Source organism: Pleurodeles waltl, chromosome 1_2, assembly GCF_031143425.1.
Source record: "Pleurodeles waltl isolate 20211129_DDA chromosome 1_2, aPleWal1.hap1.20221129, whole genome shotgun sequence".
NCBI classification, from domain to species: Eukaryota; Metazoa; Chordata; class Amphibia; order Caudata; family Salamandridae; genus Pleurodeles; species Pleurodeles waltl.
Genome location: NC_090437.1, coordinates 171,925,152 through 171,947,346, shown reverse-complemented (window position 1 = coordinate 171,947,346; position 22,195 = coordinate 171,925,152). Strand labels below are relative to the sequence as shown.

General features: G+C 46.0%; 1 protein-coding gene across 12 annotated transcripts in view; it reads left to right on the top strand.

Annotated features, from left to right (window-relative positions):
* Positions 1-22,195, top strand: part of LOC138299112 (zinc finger protein ZFP2-like) — a 193,739-nt gene that overhangs the window by 18,334 nt on the left and 153,210 nt on the right. For all 12 annotated transcript variants that reach the window (XR_011204712.1, XR_011204714.1, XM_069237204.1 and 9 more), the window contains 2 exons: positions 18,972-19,098; positions 21,000-21,113. Coding sequence is in view for 10 of the 12 variants with exons in the window: in XM_069237204.1 (XP_069093305.1) it covers positions 18,972-19,098; positions 21,000-21,113 (241 nt within the window). In the remaining 2 variants the exon portion in view is untranslated. The remainder of the gene's footprint in view (positions 1-18,971; positions 19,099-20,999; positions 21,114-22,195) is intronic.

The window sequence follows — 22,195 nt, the reverse complement described above, 5'->3', positions numbered from 1 at the left end:
CTTTTCAACTGAACAGAACACCTGTTCAGTGTCAAGTATTAAAAATAGCTCAGGCTGATTAAATAAGACTCGCCAATGCAAGTGGTCGAGTGGATTTTTCAAGCCCTGGTCCTCGGACCAAAATCGGCAAAATAAAATTTGTTAAGGCCAGGCCCTGGGGATAGGGTTCCTTGGGCCGAAATTGGCCTAGGGAGTGGGGGCCGCTTATCCCCCCTCCCCAAAACAATATATTATAAGGCCAGGCCATGGGGATGGGATCCCTTGGCCAAAAACTGCCAGGTAAAGGGGAGGCCGCATGGCCCCCCTCCCCCAAAAAATATATTATAAGGCCGAGCCCTCGGGATGGGGACCCTGGGGCAGAAATCAGCCTGGGAAGTGGGCCCCCTGATTGCATTGTAGTGGGCCCCAGGGGAAGGGGGCCCTGGGGCTGAAATCGGCCCCTCCCCCACACTGACAATTCACCCATCGAGGTAGCACTTGCTAACTAACCAGTGGAAAGTGCTACAGTTGGATGGACATTTTGTGCAAAACTGTGGATTCTTGTTGGATAAACAAGCAGGTGAGCTTCCATTCTGGCCATGATGCTCAGTTCACAGAAATTAAAGCTCAATGGTAAGCACTTACAAATATAAACATACAAGGTGCCCCAGCAGAAGCTCTACTTCTGGAAAGGACAAATGATCCTAGCTCCTGGGCTTGGCGAAGGCAAAGAAAGTGTGTTTACTCCGCAACTCCATATTGAAAACCGATCTGAAATCCTTTGTGGAGGTGAATGCATCTTTCGTCTATTGGAGCACAATCAGACTCTCCCACACCGACATAGACCCTCTCACACCCACTCTCACATTCAGACAGACACTCTCACAGCCACTCTCATACCCAGAGACACCCTCTCACACGTATCTTCACACCTAGGCCATGTGCAGGGTGGGTTTAGGTGGTGGCCGTGGGTGGGGTTAGATGGTTATAGGGGGTTGGGTGCAGGGCCTGGCCTGCCAACCCCCGCCACGCATGGCCAAATGCCGTGCTTAGCGTTGGTTGGATTACTTTACACTAAAAAACATAGAAATTCACTGGAAAAAACAAAAGGTTACAAGGACGTTATACTTAGGGAATAGAATTTAAAAAACCTTAGAAATTCACTTAAAAAACAAAGGATTCAGGAACATTATAGTGAGATTCTGAATTCAGTGGCACAAAACCACAGAATGTCAGCAGTTATTGTGTTGGTTATTTCAGAGTAACTATAACTTGATGCCTAAGGTATGCAGCATTTTCTTCAATAATTCGACTTCTAATGTTTCCTTGATATTTTTATAAAAGTTGTCACGAGTGCCTCCTTATGGAGTGATTAGCAGTACATGGCAAGGGTGCGAGCTATATTAGTAACATGAAACAACTATTTGAAACAACTCTAACTATAACTGCAGTACAGCACCCAGCTATCCAAACAACAGAACTGTGTTGTGTTCTCCATAACATGTGAAGATGCAAGTCCTAAGTACTTCACTAGTGAAGGGGGTGACCCTTTACACAGTCTCTATGGTAATGGTCATTGCAACTTGGTCAGTCCCATCAGCAGGACTTATGTACCATAACTAAGGAGTATGAGATTGCAGGTGGCCGAAAGCCAATGGAGTGATTACTCCTCGACTGACAGAGTGAAAATGTGGTCGCATATGATGTGTGGTGTGCCGCATCGGGGGCCATGTCGAGCACCATGGTCTCACAATGTCGCAGCCACCCTTAGAGCACTTAGATTAAGTCTTCAGCAGTTTGAGGTGTTATTGTCGGTGAGATCATGGATGCCATGCTTGAGTGCGACGCCCCTGATTCTTTGTCTGAGGAGGAACTGCCGGAATCCTCAAAGTGGTGTCAGTTCTCTGAATTTCTAAGTTGTGAGCCAGTGCTCAGTGTCTACGGTCTCTCGTGGCGCAACTGCTCCAGGGGGGGCCCAATCCCGATCCAGTCTGCGCAGCCTTGCGCTGTGCACCATGCCTGCCCCGGGCAGACCCGGAAGTGAACCGCCTGGACACCCCGTCACCAGCATGGCACGTTGCTGCTGGTCTATTCAATGCAAATTCTCTGCAGGTTCTTAGGGGAATTAAGATTGTTGACCCATGATAACTTTACATTTCGCCAGGGATAAAAGTCACAATATATTCACATGCGCAATTTCGAAACTGATGCTGCCTGTCCGCATGGCAACAAGAAAGAGTGCATCCTTATCTCTGTAATTTATTATTTTGGCTATGACTGGACAAGGGAGATCCCCCCCCCCGGCAGGGACTGACAAGCAGGCACCCAGTGCGCCTGCTCCATGATGAAGCAAGAGGAGAAGCCAGTGGGAGTATAAGTGTTAAGAGCTATTTTTAGGTTTCACCAACAGGCGCACTTGCATGCTGTGCTTGCAAAGTTTTTTGTGAGTAAAAAAAAAAATCTTAAAAGGGGCTTACAGACCACCCCTTACTTACCTGAACTTACCATTCGTTTATTCCAAATTCGCTCCAAATTAGGTGCTTCTGATTGGCCAGCACGTTGTCTGCTTTGACTTCCTGCTCTGCTTTGCCGTCCATGCCGTTTGTGGAGCCGGGTCCAAGTACAGCTTCTGGTCACTGGCCAATGGCTACTGACCAGTTTCCTTTCACTGGCTACTCGTCGTTCTGTAGGTATTTTTTTCCATTTATGACCAGCACTCCATATATGTGCATTTGCAGGCCATCTCTGTCCTCACAGCTTGTTTTTCTGGGTACTATCTTGACGACAACTTGGTTGGTTAAAAGAGTGCCTGTTAGAAAACATCAGATATTCTCAGGACCTAGAAAGGCATTAGAACAACACATGGTAAAATGCCCTCTGCACACCCTGACCCCCACAGCCTCTCAGCAAAATATCTCAAATGGCATTTCATGGCTAATTGGGAGCAGTTATGCATGGTTGTTCTTGGAAATGTCATATTAGAAAGTAATATGAATGTGACGCTTTGCAAACATGATTGAACACAAGTTAGAGAGCGTGTTTTTTCTGGAGTGGCTGCCTGTCGAACAGCGTCTTTTTTTCTACTTCCTTAGTCAGAGAGACCTATGTGACCCCCGACCCGAGCATTTTCACTCACGGCTTCACAGCCAGCTGTTTTTAAAGCATCCGTCTCCTTGAATTGAAATTGTGTGCGTGAATTAGGCATTGGTTGAAGGTTTAAAAGCCCGCTTCTTTGCAGATTATTGTAATTGGGAGTGCTGCTCGTTATAAGCTGGGAAGTGATTATTATTGAGCAATTCTCTCAATTCTCAAACTCTACTGAGAAAGGGGTATTTGCCAGTGTTTTTTTACATATTCTTATTTCCAGAGCTGTGTTTAGGTTTTGCCTACACATCGCTTGCGCTGTGCTTGCCAAGTCTTTTGTAAGTAAAACAAAATAATCTTAAAAGGGGCTTAGAAGTTGCCCCTTACTTGCCTGGATTTACCATTGGTTTAGGCCAATGTCACTCTAATTAATGTGCTGCTCATTAGCCAGCACGTTCTTTGTACGCTGTTGGTTTGTACTTCCGCTCTTGCTTTGCCCTCATTGCTTTGGCATGGAGTATGAACCAAGCACAGCTTCTGGGCACTGGCTACTGTCCTTCCAAGGTACTTATTTTCTATTTGCTATTGAGCTCTCCATGCAAGTGGATCCGTAAGTCGTCTTCTCTTCACCCCAGCACTCTTCCCACATCGTTCCTGCCGTACCTGATATCATTGTCAATGCAACTTTCAATATGTGCCTGAAATTATGCGTATATAAGACCATGAACTACCCACACTATGACCTATTTGACTACGCTTCTCAGTGTGCCCTAAAGCAAACTTCACACATTGTCTCTAAATCATTCATCTGCGTGGAGTGGGAGTGACTGGTATACACGAGGAAGGAACTCTTTACGTAATAGTTAAGATTTGTTGTAAGACCTTTCACGGCAGACAAGGGTGGCAGCTGTCTGGTTTTGTGATAATGAAGAAAGACTGAAAGCTGTTGAAATATTAAATACTGCATCCAGCCGTCACAAAACACACTGGCAGGTTAACAAGTCCCCAGGTACCCTTCATCCCATGTGATATTATTATAGTGCCGTTCACAGGCGTGCTTTGGATTTTTTCTACGCGTGCTTTAATTACACTCATATGCAGGCCACTATTGTTCTCCATTATATCATTTGTGCTTGTTGTGTGCTGGTGTTTTTTCAAAAACTGACTGTTTTATTTTGGATGCTTGCATTTTGTGGCTGAAAGTCAGTTGCAGAACTTACTTAACTGCACTCAATGGGTGTTTGCTTTAACTTTTGTGTCTCACTGCACTGTTGCCTTGGTTGTGTCTCTGTATTTGATGCAGTACTTTTTTAGGTTTCTCTAGATGACTACTGCATGCAGACCATCCCCCCGTCAAAACACAGTGGATGGCTCAGTGAGCTAAACTTCGCTGCTGACTAATAGGGTTAAATTAAAGTCACAAATCCTAATCCCAGCAGGGCATGCGTAGCCTTTCATCTTTTTAAGATTTGTAAACCGAGTAGCATGCATTGCATCCCTCTTTCAAAACACATTGGGTGGCTCAGAGAGCTGAACTTCACTGCTAATAGGGTTAAGTTAAAGTTGCAAATCCCAATCCCAGCAGGGCATGCACAGCCTTCCATCTTGTGAAGATTGGTAAATCGAGTAGCATGCAGGGCATCCCGCTTTCAAAACACATTGAGTGGCTCAGTGAGTTGACTTCACTGTTAACTAACAGGGTTACAATAATGTGACAAATCCCAGTCCCAGCATGGCATGCTCAGGCTTCCATCTTCTGGAGATTGATAAACCGAGTAGCATGCAGGGCATGCCGCTTTCAAAACACGTTGGGCGACTCAGTGAGCTGAACTTCGCTGCTGATAATAGGGTTAAGTTAAGGTAACAAATCCCCATCCCAGCAGGGCATGATTAGCCTTCCATCTTCTGGAGATTAGTATACTGAGTAGCATAGATTGGGTAACAATGATACATATTCTAAGAACTCTACTTTAAGAAAAGCTTCAGCTACCTCCTGCGTCCTCACTTGTGTCCCTGAAGGGATTGAGGTGCTTTATATGAGAACCATTTGCATCACATTGACACTTTTATTTTGTTGTTTTGTTATTCTATTACACACCAGGATATCACCTGATATGTCCAGGATCACAGGATACTCAAACCTGGTTCCCCAGTTCCAAGGTCGGCAGCTCGACCTTCGATATGAATTAGTTGTGTTAACTCTCCACCCCCTGCTGCACCATTGTTTTTTACAACTCTTCCCTGCTTTAAAATAACTCCTCCTCCTCCTACTACTCTCTCTCTCGATTTACCCACCCTCCTGTACTAGAAAAAAATTTAAATCTCAAAATGCACTGTTCGTTTCAGTGCACTGTTCTACTGAATACTCCAAGACGATATTAATACAAGCATTGACAAAGCCAATAGATCTCTCATAGGCAAAACCTGTTGGCTTTGCCAATGCTTATTCTATGAAAGTAGTGGGACTGTCACCCTCTATACCTTTGGGGAGTCCTACAATGCGGACATTATTGAGCCTTGATCGTCCTTCCGCGCCCTCAGCTTTCCTCTCTAAAAACAGATCTTGGCCATCAGATTAATGATTTAGCAGCTGAAGTCTTGGGTTGTGGGCCTTGTATGGCCCACTCTGTAGCATCCGCTTTAGTGCCCAGTTCCTTTCTAGTGCTGTCAATGGCACAGAGGATCTGGTCGAGCTACTCATATAAGTGGGGCACTGGGAGGGTCTCAGGGGCGATGCCCTTTTCATTGTGGGTAACTGGGGGGCCCTGCCAAATTTCTTCCTCTCCATTAAAGGAAACATTCATGCAGCCCCACAGAGTGTGTCAATGAAGCTATTGAGGTAAGTCTAGCTTGTAGTGGGGCAGGGATCTACAGTACCCCTGGGCCCAGTGTACACCCTGTCTGCCCAGGGAAGCACGAGCAATCCCACCCTCCTAATACCCCTTCCTGGTGCTAATCCTCACCTCTCCAATTTGGGGCCCGCTGGGTTATCACAGAGTGAGGTATACGCTATTAGATCCAGGCAGCCAAAGGGTCTGATCTGTCTCTTCAGTTCTGCAGTTAATTCTTCCTACTCTTCACAGATGGGGGTGGACAGGCACTCCCTTCCCCAGTCTTGCGAGCTCAAGCTTCTCTCAGCTTGTGCTCCATATAGGCACAAGATCTTTCTTGTGTCCTTCGGGTCCTGCTGCACCAGCAGTCCGGCTCACCTGCTGCATGTCTTCAGGGCATCCCTCAGTTTGGTCTTGGTCCACAAGTCTGCAGCACCAGCTAATGATGTTGGATTAAAGCCCGACTAGGAGCTCTGCTAATATGCCACCACCATCTTGCCATGCCCCGTGATGGAAGAGTCTTAGTGGATCATGATTCCTCTTGTTGGCGTCAAGAGTTAAGTGAGATTGCATGGTTGGTTTGCTTTGTTTTGCTACTGTTCTGCCCAGACACCTTCCCATCTGGTCCTGATTGTGAGCGGGGGAGGTGTAGGACTGTGTAGGATATAGAATGCACAGTGGACTTCAGGAGAATGTAGGCTTGGTGGCAGTGGCTCCAGTACAGCAAGCAAGTTTTCAGAGAGATCCTTGTTCCTCCCACCTCTTCTCGTAGTGACCAATTTTAGAAGGCCAGCAGGCTACAAGTGGTTATGCTCTGTAGGCTCAGTGGCTGCCTTTAGTGTTGAGGGGTGCAGCACCAAGCTGGTTTTGAGCCCTTATTACTTCAGTGCAGATTGGCTACCTGCAGCTTTCTTTCAGACAACACTAGACTTAGTTCTTAGGGTCACTGGGAGAAAGGAGTTCATGTCCCTCTCCTTCCGGGATTGTCCTGCTCACAAGTGGTGGCACTGGGCGAGGACTTATGGTTGACATGGTTTGCCACACGATAGCTGCTTCAATCAAGGGCTTCGAGTAGGGGCTGTGTGTGGGTGATGGTTTGATGGCGGGCTTCTTTATGCCTGGGGCCATATTAGTTAGTATGGTCTATTGCGGAAAGAGGCACAAGGTACCACCCTTTTCCCTAAAAACAAAGAAAAGCTGGCCACATTACCACAGGAGAAGACAATAGGTAGGCACTTCTCCAGGGAGACGTCAGTGAGCAGCAGTTGCACTACCACAGTGTGGTATGGGCCTTTAAGGCCCAGATTGCTGCAGTAATCCTGGCTCCAGTCAATCATCACTAGTGTTCTGTCAGGAGATGCAGATCAGCACATACACCCAATTTAGATGGGAATGGCAGTGAGGCTCCAGCAGTGCTAATGACTGTCTGTTCCTCAGTTTATAAAATGATGATTCTGATAGGCGCGCCCAAGGAGTATAGGAGGTGAGTGTAACACAATGCAGGATAATGTCCTGACGTTGTTAGGCTTACACACATGCACACCCTGGCCCACGTTGGAGGTCAGGGTGAGTTAAAAAAAGAAGGCAAGTCCCACCTATTCGCTACTCTGCGTGGAGTATGGCAATACGGCACACGCGCTACAGTGGTGACGAGAACAGAAACAACCCTGCCACTTCACCCCCTACACCCCCTCATCCTGCCCTGCCCGCTCCATCATATACCACTTACTCACAATGATCCTGCCAGTTCTGTCTACTTCTATCCTCAAAGTTCTTTTCAGGTAAGACTGCAGGCACCAGACATGGCTCTGGGGGCCGCTGTAGTGAAGAAGCTCTCACAAGTCTGCCACCATCCATCAACATGTACCGTGCACCAATACCAATACCAGGATGTATCTCCTTCATCTTCGCCAGCATCACACCCGCCTGCTTGGCACATCCTGTCTGGGCCCTTGCGACCTACTTTCCTGGGCACCACCCTGAACCATGAGTGAAGATTGCCAAGAGCACGTGCAGGCTATGCCACCACAGCACCTCACGCTGTTGGGGGTACGTCGAGTCCACTTCCTGCTTTTAATGAGCTCAGTGACTCTGCTGCTGACACACCCCACTGGCGCACGTGGGTGCAGCACCTCAACATTTACTTCAAGGTGACTAAAGAGACACACGGTGACACAAAACGCTCCCTACTCTCATACTACGCAGGGGAGGAGATGTTAAAAATATTTCACAATCTCCCCAACACTGGTGATGGCGATGACTACAATAGAGCCTTCACAGCTCTCAGTGCGCACTGTGACCCTCAAATGAACCCTGATTTTAAACTATTCAAATTGAAGCAGGCTCCCCAGCGTGAGGGTGAATCCAATAACCTACTTTACACCTGCCTGCCTGAGTTTTGCCAGCATGTGCACTGCAAGTGACCCCCAGAAGGAACTGCATGCCCAGATCATACAGGCTTCTCTTCCACCGTGCCAGACATAACATCCTCCTCTGGCCCAACACCCCCCCCCCCAACGAAATCCTCACGCTTGCCTGCTCCAGTGAACTTTCAAATGACTGTGCAGAGCTGATCGAAATCGCCTTCCAGAAAATCTTGGCTATTCCAGAACCCGTCTCTCGACCATCCAAGGTGGAAACGGCTGCAACCATCACAAGATGACACCCTCACCGGCGCACCACCAGGCTTGCCCCAGGAATAGAGGCCTCAAAAGACCATTGTGGATATTGCGGACTGTTCCCTCACCCATTTCACAAACGCTAAGCCAGGGGCAAGACATGCTTGGCATGCCTTCATCCCAACCATTTTGCCAAAGTCTTTTTTGGGGTGGATGCTGCTCGCCCGCCCGCCCCCCCGAGGCCATGGCAAGCCTCATCACCAATGGAAAGAGTAGTCACCCAAGATCTTAGGCCTGAACTAGAGAATGGTCAACTATCGCATTGTTTATCCCAGGACAAGAGATATCTAAGAAGATGATGACAACATCTTTCTCTTTTCGTGAGTTCTGTCGCCATAGCAACCGACACGCTGTATCTGCCCTTCCAGCCAAGTCTGCCTCGACGACACCCTGACTACCGCACTCATCTATACGGCTGCCTTAGTGAACATCACCAGCCTTCAACACTTCCACACTCTAATCTTGTGACTTAACCAGCGTCCAATGGCTGTCCGCATTTATGCATATGGGAGTACAACCCCCATCCCACTGGCCAACGCCTTCTCTTCCATCACCTCACATGGCACCCAATCATACCAAGCAAAGTTCTTCATCACTTCTTTGGACTTTGAGACATTCATTGACTGCGACACAGCCAAGTAACTTCAACTTGTCTAATTTGCAGCTGCCCTGGGCAACCACTCAGAAGACTTTGAAAGGCTGCTTTGTGGTTTACCTGGCCTATTCACTGGTCTGGGCTACCTGAAAGGGCCCCCGATTTCACTGCACATCGACCCCTTAATCTGCCTGGTTGTACTCCAGCATAGCAGAATTATTTTTCAACTCCGGCCACAGTAGAAGTGGAGCTGCAGAAACTGAAAGACGTTGGAGTAATTGAAAGGACCCCAGACCGACACTGTAGGTGTCTCCAATGAGAGTTGTCTGCGGACCAAAATAGTAAGACAGCATCCAAATCTTCATTGACAAGTGCCTCCCCAGTGCCGCAAATAAAAGGGAACAACACATATCCCCCACTATTGATGATCTCATCACCAACATCAACGGTTAAACCTGGTACTCAAAACTAGACCTAAACTCCTGCTGTCACCAGCTGGAAGTTGACAAGGACAGCAGATATATCAAGATCTTCTCAACAGACGTTGGCCTCCACGTCTACTGCCGGCTCAATTTCAGTATACCATCAGCAGCAAATATTTTTCAAAATGCCGTCTGCAAGATCCTAACAGGTCTAGAAGGTGTCATAAAAATCAGTGATGTCATCTTAAACATGCACCTACCCATGACAGCCATCGCTGCCGCCTGCACGCTGCCCTCTTGATTACTGAGGCCTCACCTTCAACAGTTCGACATGCCAGTTCTTTTAGCATGTGATGGGGTTCTTTGGCTACATCTTTTTCAAGGAAGGGGTCAAGGTCGACCTGTCGAAGTGTGTCGATATCAAGGAAGCAGCTACTCCCTCCTTCGCAGCAAAAGTCAGAAGCTTCTTCGCCCAGGCAACTTAATGCGGGAGGTTCATCCCAAACCTAGCAGCACTTGCCAGCCCGTTAAGACACTTCACTAAAGCATCAACCTCCTAGGCATGGGGTTTGACTAAATAAGAATTGTTCAGGCAATCAAGAAGGTGCTCCTCCAAGACACTGTGATGGCCTATTTTGACCCCACTGAAGAGTCTGAGCTAGTGGTGGATGCCAGATCCACTGGCCCAGGGAAAGTGCTCATGCAACATGCGGGGATGACCGATGGGCCCCCGTTGCACACACCAGCTGAGCAGTCACAGACACTAAAAAACAATATGCCCACATTGAGTAAGACGCTCTCACCATTAAGTGGGGGAGTCACCATTTCCACCTCTACTTGTAAGGCCCTACCATTCTGAGTCCTCACAAATCACAAGGTGCTATTATTTCTATTTGCTGGCACTGCCTACATCCGTAACCCAAGATTGAGAAATGGGTGCTGCAGCTACAGAAATACTAGCTTACCGTAGGATACTGACCGGGTTGCAGCAATCCAGTTGACTAACTTTCTAAACATCTAAAATAAGTGACGAGTGGCACACCCATTGAGTGTTGGAAACTGCATGCCCTAACACCTCCTCTCTCCAGGACATTGCCGACATCACGACCTCAGAGGCAACCATCCAAAGAGCTTGGGAAGCCACCATGTCAGGAAATTGGAAGAATTTTCTGCGGGACCTAAAGAAGCATGTTGACACTACCCGACAAGACTTAGCCGCCCTCTGGAATGTCCACCATGAACTCAACAACATGCTGGTGCAGGCCAGCAAAACTGCCAGACAGACCCCCTCCCGTTGTGACTGCCAGCCGACCGACAGGCCGTGGTGCGACATCAGTGTAGACTTCAGCAGTTTGCCAGATGGCCGGCACATGTTAGTCAATTTCGAGGTTTACTCCGAATTCCTGATTGTTTAAGTGATACAAGCAACATTGTTCTCCCCCCCCCACCCACCAAGAAATACCTTGACAAGATCTTTGCAACATTCAAAGTCCCCCACACTCTCACGAGCAACAATGGGCCCCCGTTTCAGAGTACGGCTTCACACAATATCAGCGTTGTTTAGCCATCATACGCAGAAAAATCATGCCCTGGTGGCCCCAGGCCTACGGGGAAGTGGAAAGACTGATGCACACACTCAACAAGACTATTCAGATTGCGTTTGCACAACAAGTCGGCTTTGAAGAGGCAATCCACAAAACCCTAGGGCGTACGGGTGCACTCCCTACAGTAAAACTCACAGAGCACCTGCCAACCTGTTAGGCGAGCGCACCGCCCAGGACAGCATACCCTATGAGACAATATGGACCCTGGATCCCATCAGTGTTACAGCCACACAAGAGAGAAGGGCAAAGAACAAAAACAAATGCCAGTCAGGCAGACAGGGCCAGAGTTTTGGACATCAGTGTGGGAGACTGGGTCCTAGTGCGCGACCTGCACACAGGTAGGAAGTTTCAACTCCTATTCAGTTTGCCCACTTCAGGTTGGGGCTAGGAAGGGCACAGTGGTGACAGCAAAGAAAAGTTTAGATTATGTCATGAGAAATGTGTCTGCTTTCACCAAGTGGCGTCCACCGGCAGCTCCCACCTCAGGCCTATCGTCCCAAACCCTATCCTGACAAACAATGAAGAGGACCCAGACCCGGAAGCTGGGCATTTCCATGAGGGCTTCAAACCGCAGGCTATAGCCCCACCTGGTCTAAGGGAGGCCATACCGGCGGGAACACCTAAGGCGACCTCTGCTCCAATACCAGTGATACTCAAAGTATGGCCCAGGGCATGCTTGCGGCCTGTTTGACCTTTATATGCGGCCTCCTGGTCAGCAGCAGCACTGAGGTGCTGTTTACTTGACTCAGGACTAATATCATGAAAGATCCTAAATAAACAGAAAAACATTTATTTTCACTTAACTGAAGTAAAGGGAAAGAAGAAATAAAGATGTCTTGCACCACTTAAAATTATGAACATCTTCATTTTTAAAGACATCTTGCAATAAAGTACAAAAATTAGAAGTCTCTTCAAAATACATATTTCATTATCATACAGGATCATTTTACCTTAGTATATCAGATAACATCAGTGCATTGAGAAGCATTTTTTAAGTGATAAGTTTCAAACAGAAATTTAGAAACATTCATGCTTCACCCCACCCAGACAACAATGCTAACAGTGAACTAAGAGGCAATCCAGCTGTTATGTGCTCCCTTTAGGCGGCCTGTGTTGCTTTTATACATGAACAACACTATAGTTTTTCAAATCAAACATGAGAAGGTTTTGTAAAGCACACATCTTGAAGTCATGTATTTTGCGGTCATCTTATGGTTTCTAATAAACAAAACTGAGGCAAAGTTAAATAAAACAATGGGGGGCGCCAGTGTGCCGGCACGCAAGATGGCTGCACACTTGTGAGGCTCTTGCGACCTGGGAGCCTAATATGGCATAATCCGCGGCAGTTTGTGCCTAAATCAACCACAGAACGGCGCAGCATGTTTCACTGAGACCCTGCGGTCAGAGGTGGCGAGCTGTGTGGCTGCATCAGCCAAAAGACGAGCGGGATCACTAGACACCTAAAATGGCGGACGCGGGGAGACTGGGCCGCGGCTGAAGTGGGCAAGTGATACCCGGTGCGGCGAGATCGGAGTAGGAGCAGAGGTGGGCGTCACTCCCAGATTGCGTTGACAAAGTGTGGAAGACGTGGCGAGGTGGAAAGCATCGGAAAGGAAAAGACAAGCGTCAAGAAAAACAGCTAAGTACCTTCGTAGTTGCAGTGCCGTGGCGCTTACCAGTGCGATTTGGGCCTGTACTGTCAGGCTGCAATGGACGGCTTATAAACCCGTTCTGGTGAGAGGTCACGTTAAACCAGCAGCAGCCATAGCGGGAGAGTGTAGGTGAGAGTTCAATATTGAGGAAGCGATCTAAACACAATATAACCCCGAATGACTTGCAGTGGAGGAATGGAAGTTGTCATCTTTGCATGACTGTGCGAGCGCGAAACGAAACTCTGCACACATAAAGCAGTTGGGCGCATACACGATCGGTTTATAGTTGTTGTGCGGCTTGGATTTTGTAGAATGGTGTTAATATAGCACCTGATCAAAACTGCTTGCAGGAAGAAAGGGGCAGACGATGGCGCCATTACCACAGACGACAAAGGTGCGACTCAGAGTCTGAGCTACCCAAATGAACTATGTTATAGGAGAATAAGTCCAATTTATACCAGCCGACTGAGGCACCATGGCACCTTAGTGCAGGTGAGACAAGTAGACGCTACTGAGGGTGCAGCATCACCAACATGGGGAAAACTGAGGGAAGACAAGCCAAGCTGCAATTTGAACAGTGCAAGACAGTACAGCATATGTCTGAAAACACGCCGAACAGTAAAGATTGGCCATTAGACAGCCCCCAGGAAGAGATAAAAATGAAAACGCTGCTGGTTGCGATGAAGGGTAGCCTAGCTTCGAATGAATCCAAAATGGGCTGAATGTCCTCTAAGTTGGATGTAATGGCACAAAAACATGAGAAACATGACGGATGGTTGTAAACACCAGAACAGCAGATTTCGCAGGTTAAAGATACTGGAAACTCGCAAAAAGTAAAGCTCTCAAATATGGACAGGGTGCTGAAGCTCATAGCCGCAAAAAATGAAGAACTAGAAGCTCGCTCAAGGTGTAACAACCTGCGCATCATGGGAATACTGGAGTCAACAAATACTGGAGGACTACGTGGGGAGGTTCCTCTTTCCTCTATTTTACGTTGGATCCTTTTTTAAAGTATTTGTGGTAGAGAGGGCACATAGATCGCTTGCAACGCAACCTCCCCCAAGTGCGTGCCCCTGCATGCCGAATCATAGCGCGACTCCTAAACTACAAGGACAGAGACACACCACTACAACTTGCACAAGAACATCATCAGCTAAGCTGAGACAGCGGCACTGAAATATGGTCTCCGAAACCCCTTGAGACATTTGCTCATATCTATGTATGTGGATGACATTACACTTTCTGAAGGAACCAAAACAAAGTCTAAACCCCATACTACGAGAGTTTATCTATTTTGGAGGGCTATCGGGTGTGCAGATAAATTGGGGGAAGTCATATATCTTTCTGTTGACATCACAGGCGCTGCCTGTTGAGCTGAACTCCATTGCAGTGGTGTCCTGCGGATGTTAAATACCTAGGTATTAAGTTTACAACAGACAAAGCCGAAATGCTCAGAGCAAATTATGGCAGGGCTATAACAGAAATAGCAGACAAAGTGACAAGATGGATATCCCTGCCTTTGTCTCTGGCAGGCTGCATAAGCCTAATAGAGATGATTGTACTCCCTAAATTGCTATATTTTTTCCTTAATATACCATATTGACCCAGGCGTGCTTTTTTCTGCACACTACGCACGCAGATGATTAGGCTGCGTGGGCGAGGAAACAACCACGCATATGCTGGTAAACTCTCACTCCCCCCTTTTCACAGGGAGGCTTTGAACCGCCAAACTTTGAGCTGTATTACCACTGTGCACACACCCACTACGCAATATATTGGTTTATGCCTGACCCGTACCTGCCACACTTCGCGGTGGAGCAGGGCTATATGGCTCTCATCCCCACAACATCATATCTGGGAGTGTCGCCCCAGTTCCCAAGATTTAGAGATTCCACAGTGGCATGCACCACAGCCGCATGGAAAGCCCTGGCGCAATACGCGGACAGGCCCATGATGTACTCTCCCCCCTATGTTTGCTCTCGCATTCCCCTAAACTTCCAGTCACGCGAGAAACAACATGTAGACATATACTAGATAGGTTAAACTATAACACATGGGGCTATCTTTATGTGAATGGCACATTCAGAACAAGGGAGCAGTTTTTCGCAGAATCCCCTCCCTCTGCCCTGGATGTATTCCTCTATACCAGACTTCATCTCAGCATGCGGGCAGCAACTCCAGGGTTCCCTGACAAGCCCACTGTGCTGAATGCTTTACATACAATGATGCAAGCACAGGCGCCAAAGCAACTAATATCCACGCTATACTACATTATACAAACAGAAACACCTGTCGGTAACCTTGAGGTTCTTCAGAAATGGCAGGCTGAGCTGGGGATAGACCTGACGGATATCATGTGGAGGGGATGTTGCTCTCATACTTTGTGGGTTTAGTTCAGCAGTCGCCTTCGCATTGTCCGTTATAAATTCCTACACTGAGTCTATTACACACCGCGTAGAATGTGGTTGAAGGAGGACGATAGGTGCCAGAGATGCAGCATGGAAGGAGCAGACTTTCTGCATCTGGCTTAGGAGTGTGGCAGCATAAGCGAATACTGACATAATGTAGAACAGCCGTTAAAGGAAAAGCTAGAGCCCTCATTTGAGCCAACACCCTTAACAGCTCTAATGGGGTACACACAGCAGATTAAGCCACAGTACATGGGATTTACAGCACTGGCACTATTGCTGGCTAAATCTAGACTAGCTTGTCGATGGGGGCTGGCGGATCTCATTTGTTGTGATGAGCAGTTATAAGTGTATGCAGAAACCCTGCCGGAGAGTTCCAGGCCACAAGACATTTGGGGGCATTTCACTAGTATCTGTCAGCAAACTCGGATGACCCCTCAATCCCACTGATGACCAACTTCCAGCCCCCATAGACAATGCAACCGCTGCTGTGCTGGGCATGATAGACGGGGGGAGACAGTGCTGTAAAACTGGGAAGTTCTGTAAGAGAACTGGATAGAATCTTGATGGTATGGCTGCTTTTCAAACGGCTATGTTATGGGAGACCTGTGTGATCAACTACAGGATGCTGAGAAAGTTAGTTGCGAACTGGTAGGTTGCCCTGGGGGTAGCTGCATCCGATATCTGGATTAAACTGTGATATGTTGGTGAAAGACATGACTTGCAAATTCACATCTGATCATACTTATGTCAGAAGTAATGCTGCTATGGTAATTAATATTTAATATCAACATGCTTTTATGATTATATATTTGTTGTTTTTATGTAGTTATTGCAACTAATAAAAAGCAATAAAAAAAAAAAAGTTAAATAAAACAATGACCTAGGATCACACTATTATGCCAAGTGGGAAAGCAGGGATTGATACCAGATCTTCTAATTTCACACCCCTATGTCCATGTTGCTAACACCCAATGACCTCCAACCGTCACCCCCCCCCCTTCCCTGGACTGCTACCCTATGGCCCTCGGTCACACCCAAGTCCAAACATTTTGGCGGCCTCTCTGCAACTGCTTGTGAGTACCCATGGCCCATACCATCCTAGAGTCATCCTTATTATGACCTGAGGTGAAATATCACATGACCAAGGAGGCTTGAGGACTATGGGGGTCATTCTGACCCTGGCGGTAATTACCGCCATGGCGGAGGTTGGCGGTAGCACCGCCAACAGGCTGGCGGTGCTCCGCCGGGCATTCTGATCGCGGCGGTACAGCCGCGGCCAGAAGCGGAAAGCCGGCGGTGTACCGCCGACTTTCCGCTGCCCATGGTGCGCCGCCATGGGGATTCTGACAGCCCATACCGCCATCCTGTTCCTGGCGGTTCACCCGCCATGAACAGGATGGCGGTATGGGGTGTCGTGGGGCCCCTGGGGGCCCCTGCAGTGCCCATGCCAATGGCATGGGCACTGCAGGGGCCCCCATAAGAGGGCCCCACAAAGAATTTCAGTGTCTTCTTTGCAGACACTGAAATTCGCGACGGGTGCAACTGCACCCGTCGCACCTTCCCACTCCGCCGGCTCCATTCTGAGCCGGCTTCCTCATGGGAAGGGTGTTTCCCGCTGGGCTGGCGGGCGGACTTTCGGCGGTCGCCCGCCAGCCCAGTGTGAAAGCCAGAATGACCGCCGCGGTCTTTCGGCGGGAACCGTTTGGCGGGCGGCGACCGCCGTCCGCCGCGGTCAGAATCACCCCCTATGTTTGTGATTAGACACATGGACTTGCCATCACCTTCCCTGAACTGGGTTGCAAAGCCCCGGTTCTGGTAAATGAACTGTGCAACAGTTTTTATTGTTGAACGTTTAGGAGGAACGTTACACAGTTTAGGGTAGCTCTCTGATGCTGAAGGCACACAAGCGCGCCCGGATCCTACATTGGAGGTCGGGTAGGTTAATAAAAGAGTGTTAGTCCCACCTACATGCTAGTCCGTGCGCAGTACGGCACAAGTGTGTGGGTGACTAATTATTAGTCCATGCTTGCTCCACAGGCCAGCACTGCCCACTGTGGCCGTGTACTACAGTGGGAGGGACTGAGCAGAATCTGTTATTTAGCTATTGCTGCTACTTGCTGTCATTTACCTCTCTTTGATTTGCTTTCCTTGTAATCATGCAGCTCCCTGTGAGCCCTCCCGCTCTTCTGAAAGTTTTTTTGTTATGCAAGTGACTTTGCGTAGGCACAGGGCACTCCACTGTGGGACAGGCACAGGAGCAGTAGTGGAGTAGCAAATTTTATCAGCAGGAAAGATGGAGGTTTAAGAGTTTAGCAATGCATGTGGGTGTTCTTTTGTGTATGTGGGTGTTCTACGTGTGCATTTGCATGTGTGCCTGCAAGAGTGCATGCATGTTTGTGCTTGAGCATATGTGTAAACATATGTCTATGACTATAACTTTTTCGGTTGAGCATAAGCGTTCGACCTCGTGTATACTGTTAGTATGCTTCTTATGGCTTAAAGCGATTTCATTTCTTTTGTTGCAGTGTTGTTTAACATTTCTTGCTCAATAGTGATTAGTTCTGCCTTTTCTCCCTCCTTTTTCAAATTTCAGAGCAGTGACCAACTACTGTATTATTTGACTTTGGTTTCTTTATCTGTTGCTGTGACAGACTACTTTTGTCATTTCTTTGTTGCTCACTATTCACTGTGGGTGTTTTAGGCTGGTAGCTGCCTGTGTTTTATTGCAGCATTCCATTCCTACCGCCTCCTCCCATGTCGCTGATATTTGTTTTGGCTTTATTCCAGTGCTGTCCTGTTTACCTCTGGCTCCTAAAATAAGCTTATTCTACAAAAGTAACACCCAGTGCCTAAACATCTAGCTCACTGCTCACGTAAGCCACAATATGCCCTTTCTAGTAGAATGTAGCTAAACCTAGAAGCAATGATGTGAAACTTGTGGAGCTTCATATGGAGTCTATCCCTCCAGCCCCTTCCCTGCCAGCCCTCAGAGACATCTGCACACAGTGCACTGCTTATCTCCTTTATTGGGACCATAAATCTTCTCCGGCTGCTCTGCCTTTGTTAACTTCATTAGAGATTTGTTGAAATGTGAGGCAAAAATGCTTGCAAGACCTTTCATTCTGTTAACATAAAAAGAAAAATACTTTTCTGACCTTATTTTCCAATTTCTGTTCAGACGTTTACACAACTCGTGGTAGTGTTATCTTCTCGTCTCTCCTCAAAGGCTTGTGATTTCTCATGTCAGTAGCCACCAGTGACCACCAGAACATGGCAGGAAAAGCCCAAATTATGGGACAGGGTTGAGCAATTTAAATGGCAAGAAAAGTCCAGTTCTGAATTTACAATGCCAATAGCTCTAACTAAAAAATAATTGAGTCCTATTGCATTGCAAATGCTTGTTGTTTTTATGTGTATGTGCTTGTGCACACGTGTGTTATTGGTTTCTTGATAAATGCGCCTCTTCAATAATGGGTAACCTGGATCTGCAGACATGTCTGTCCAAGTCAGTTTAAATGTTGCCTCTGTACTTGTCGATAGTCACTTCTCTCATTCACTTTGAACAGTTTTGTCAGAGTACTTACTTCCCACATGTTTTAAAGTTCACCACTAGGTAGTGGGGACAATGTGAAATATTAATTATAAGTCATATACATTCATAGTATAATACATTTCATTGATCAGAGTTACTCAGGTATGCATTTTTTTTTTCCAGGGACCAGTTACATTCCAGGACGTTGCTGCCTATTTCTCTGATGAGGAATGGAAACTTTTACATGCATGGCAGAACGACCTTTACAAGAATATCATGAAGGAAATCCGGCATGCCTTAACCTCACTGGGTAAAGATACAGTCTCTGCGTCTCTAAGTGGTTGATATCAGTCTAAAACGTTTCCTCAATTCCCGTGAAGTGTACATTGCTTGACATGTAAATCAAAATTAGGTTGAGCTTTTCAAGTAATAGTTTCCTGGCTAGGTTGCAGCTACACATGATGTAACTGTTTGGTATATTGACAATGGGGCCAAAAAGCTGAGGGACTCCTATTGCGATAGTCCTGCCTTTGTGCCTGCCCGCCGCGCTTCTCACTGCACCCTGCAGGTCTCAGTGTGTCTAACTGCGATAACAGAAATGTGCAGTAATCAAAATTTCTGACATATCTCTTATTTCTGCATGCTTGAATTAGTGTAATATTCGGCAGCACTTCATGGACATCACCATATTACCACCATGACAGAGCTAATGGTAACCAAGCACAAAAAATGCACCTGGACTCTTTGTTTGGTGGTTATAGTATAGTTATACAAAAATGTATTCTGCACTGAGGTTTCACTCTGGTATTTACTGCAGTGCACTGATTAGGTCCTTTGTATCACACCTGAAAAGTTAAACATAGTTTCTGTTGAATTGAGATGTGCCATATAGGATTTTGGACACTATACAATATGTGTCTAATGGAAATAAACAAGGGAAATAAGACTAGAAAAAGAAACATCAGTAGAAACTTATAGACACCAATAACCATTTTCAATATGCAACAGTTGTCAGCAGGAGTGTTCTCACTAACTGTTAAGTATGTGTCCAGAGACCCAAATGCCATCAACTTTATGTAGTAGAAACCATTTCCACCACTCTAGGTGCCGCATGTCACTATATCACTAGTGTGGATGGTTCAGGGGAGTGAGGTGTGGGTGTTTAAATTATATGAACTTTGGCTCATAGCAATCCTGCAAAATCACTTATTGGTACTCTTCAGTAGGCCGACTGAACGCACTTGATGCTGAAATCCTCCATAGCATGGCTCACACAATTGGTAATGCAGACGCCATATTTGTTCAATTACCATCTTGTCTGAACAAACCTTGGACAAAAATACCAATAATCTACCAGTTTTAAATTTGGCGTAATGAGAAACAATCATAGGAGAAGTCTATATATTAGGAATTATTTGAGTCCGTGTTTGGGATCTGAGCAGAATTCCACAAGATTGTATCAACAAAACCAAGTTTGAGGTTTAAAAAATAGACTTATGGGCAGTCTGGGACATCATTATATTTGAAATGCATTGAGGCATGCAGTGTATTGGGATCTCCAAAGAGACATTAGACATTAGTTTCTTGTATTTTACAAATTCATTCTCATTTTAAGAGCCACACCCAAGCTCTCTCGGATGATTTTTGTTTTTTCGACTCTCTATAGCCACCCTTGAGATGCTTTACACATTTCCTCTAGGTCTTGCTAGATTCTAACTTCTGTGCTAGATACCTTCCCTCTCTCAACTCTTTATATACTAACTACCCCACTCTTAATTTACTATTTACTACAATCAGAAAGGTTTCTGTACTACCGCAAAGTTAGGGTGCAATGAAGAATTACAAGTTGATGGAATACCACTAGAATCAAATCAATCTCGTTTTGGATTTTCAGTTCACAGATCTGTGGATTGTAATTATATATATTTACTGAAATTCAAAGATCCATTTAAGCAAAAGTTTCAGATTATAACAGGTTCAAAATGAAAGCCCAGGACGGGACAATGTCTTGCATGTCATAATCTGCAGACCCTACTGAAGAAATGAATACTTGTGCCTCATAAACACATCCGGAATCCAAGAAACTGTGGTCACTTACAGTCCTCTAATCCCAATTTGTGCTTCAAGTTCACCATGCATGCATTGATTAATATCTGGCTATAAAGCAAAACGCTGTAATTTAATTCTCAATTTCTCTTTGGTTTGCAACAGGCACTGTTATTGCCACTTCAGTCTTTTCCCTAAAACATAAAGACGATGAAGACATTTATCCAACAGACAATCGGGAATGTGAGAAAATATCCAGTACTAAAAGGAGTGTCAAACGTGAGTAAGAAGCTAACATTGAGAGTGATTTTCCCTTCTATGTCACAGCACATATATGACAACATTCACAGACATGTACAAACAAGCATGCTCAGACATAAACATCTATGACAAGTGCCACATATCAGTGATGGGTCACAGATTTGAGAAGGTAATGGAAGGTAATGGATTGTGTTCTCTTTAGGGATATATTTTTAAACAGACATAACAAATCTAGATAGACCACTGCACATTTTCTGCACAACCCTCCTCATTGCAAATATAGTTGAGAAAATATGGTTTCAGTAATACCCATCCCGAAGGCCCCGATGAAGGAAGAGTCTCAAATGGTTTGAAGGCAAAGTTATGTTAAATGAATTGATCACAATGACACAGCGATTGATGTTAGTAGAAATATGTGAATTAAATTGAGCTTTAAAACTTTATTACATATATTAAAGCGTGCAACATGATTTGAGATTCATTACCAGTAAGGTTTACAAATCAAGGGGGTTATTCTAACTTTGGAGGAGTGTTAATCCGTCCCAAAAGTGACGGTAAAGTGACGGATATACCACCAGCCGTATTACGAGTTCCATAGGATATAATGGCTGGTGGTAAATCCGTCACTTTTCCGTCACTTTTGGGACGGATTAACACCTCCTCCAAAGTTAGAATAACCCCCCAAATGTTTTAAGAATCAATTCTCAGGAAAGAAAACCTTAATTATTCACAGAAAGAAAAGAAAAAGCGAAATTCGGTGTGCACCACTTAAACAAAATAATCAATTAATTCTGTACTTGCCTAGAGATATACATGTCTGTTCTGGTATGCTGGGTTGACTGAAAAGAGAATAAAGAAAGTATTCGGAGAATACTCTTTTTCTCACCAACAAAATTTTATTAAATTGAGTATAAACTACTCAAATTATGAGTTCAACAACCTCCTGTGAATCTACCTAAACATTTTGTAGTTCTAAGTGACATAAACAGAGAGAGATCTAAGCATAATTTACTTACCTTGCCACTTTTTCCCGCCTCCTGGCAGGCGATCAGACAAAACAATTTCCCATTTGTAATTTCCATCATGGTAACAATATCACA